Genomic DNA, 1234 nt, shown 5'->3' on the forward strand with positions numbered 1-1234 from the left:
ACTGCTCCCCGGGGAGAAGGTCCAGCTGATGAATCAGAAAACCAACACTCGGCCTCCCCTCAGTGGTGACCAGCAGCGGAGACGGGCTGGGGGCCGTCACGGTGGACCAGCAGGGCCCCCTCCCCTCCCCCCACGGACACAGTGACGGCGCCCCGCGAGCGGTGCCGCCTGGTGCCCCCCAGCTCCTGCAGTACCCAGTCCGCCCCCGGCGTTTCCTCTGACCCCGCCGAGCCGCTCCATCTCCCAGCAGCACAGAAGTTCGGGGAGAGGAGGGGCAGATACCCCGGAAGCTGGCCCGGCTCCCGGCGCAGGCTGACGGCTGAGGTCCCCCCACGTGGCCCCGCGTCAGATGCAGTGGGTCCGGGGTGAGGCCTCAGGGTTCGCGTTTCTAATAGGTTCCCAGGTAAGGACGCTGCTGTGCGGCCGGCGAGGGCGTTGTTCCGAATTAAAGACAGGGACGTGGCCACACAGAGCCTGGGGCCGGTTTATGCCCCGATTCCAAGCAACCTGATGTCAAAAACGGTTGGTGGCTGATGAGGAAGAATGGTTTTACTCGTGGCAAATAGACTGACGAAGTCACCGTGATTATGGAGGAGACACGCCGCGTTCTCGGGAAGAGGACGAGCGTATGGAAACGCTCAGGGCGTGACATGAGGTCCCGTCAGGGATTTGCTTCAAAAACTTCAGCAAGAAAGGCAAACCGAGCGGTAGAAGCAGGACGTGCGGGACCCGCTCAGGAGTGCCGGTCGCACGCCTGCAGTCTGGTCTGCTTGGAAGCTTGCACGATGCAAACGTTACTGTGAATAGTGACCTGGGGTGGACCTTTCCTAACTCTGGGCCTCAGTGTCCCGACCTGGCCAGTGGGTAGGTACCGGCTGCCCGGCCTTGTTGTGTGTATATGTGTGACGTGGGTTGCTGTGGAGGATGGGGGGGCCCCGGGAGGGAGGGGTGGGAAACGTCCTTTGTAAGCTGGAGGTCTACAGGGACACCTGGCCTCTGGCCCCCAGCCCACTTCCGCATTCCCCCAGACCTTCAAGATCTTTTCCAGCTGCTTCTGTGTGTCGACCACAATGATGTTGGCTTGGCAGTCATGGGCGATGTACTGACAGGCTTCCGGGGAGCTGGTGGTGTAGATGCCGGTGACGATGCCACTGTAGGAGACCCAGGAGGCGTCCTGTCTGAGCTGTGCAGAGGCCACGCCCTTGGCCCAGCCCCTGCCCTGGAGGCCCCGACG

The 1234-nt window shown here is 62.7% G+C and overlaps 1 protein-coding gene across 1 annotated transcript in view; it reads right to left on the bottom strand.

Annotated features, from left to right (window-relative positions):
* ACSBG1 (acyl-CoA synthetase bubblegum family member 1) overlaps nucleotides 1-1234 on the bottom strand; it is a 22959-nt gene that overhangs the window by 9822 nt on the left and 11903 nt on the right. The window contains exon 5 of the mRNA XM_077774290.1: nucleotides 1031-1151. Coding sequence (XP_077630416.1) covers nucleotides 1031-1151 — 121 coding nt within the window. The remainder of the gene's footprint in view (nucleotides 1-1030; nucleotides 1152-1234) is intronic.

The sequence above is a fragment of the Crocuta crocuta genome, unplaced genomic scaffold (genome assembly GCF_008692635.1).
Source record: "Crocuta crocuta isolate KB4526 unplaced genomic scaffold, BGI_CrCroc_1.0 scaffold7, whole genome shotgun sequence".
In the NCBI taxonomy this organism is placed as follows: Eukaryota; Metazoa; Chordata; class Mammalia; order Carnivora; family Hyaenidae; genus Crocuta; species Crocuta crocuta.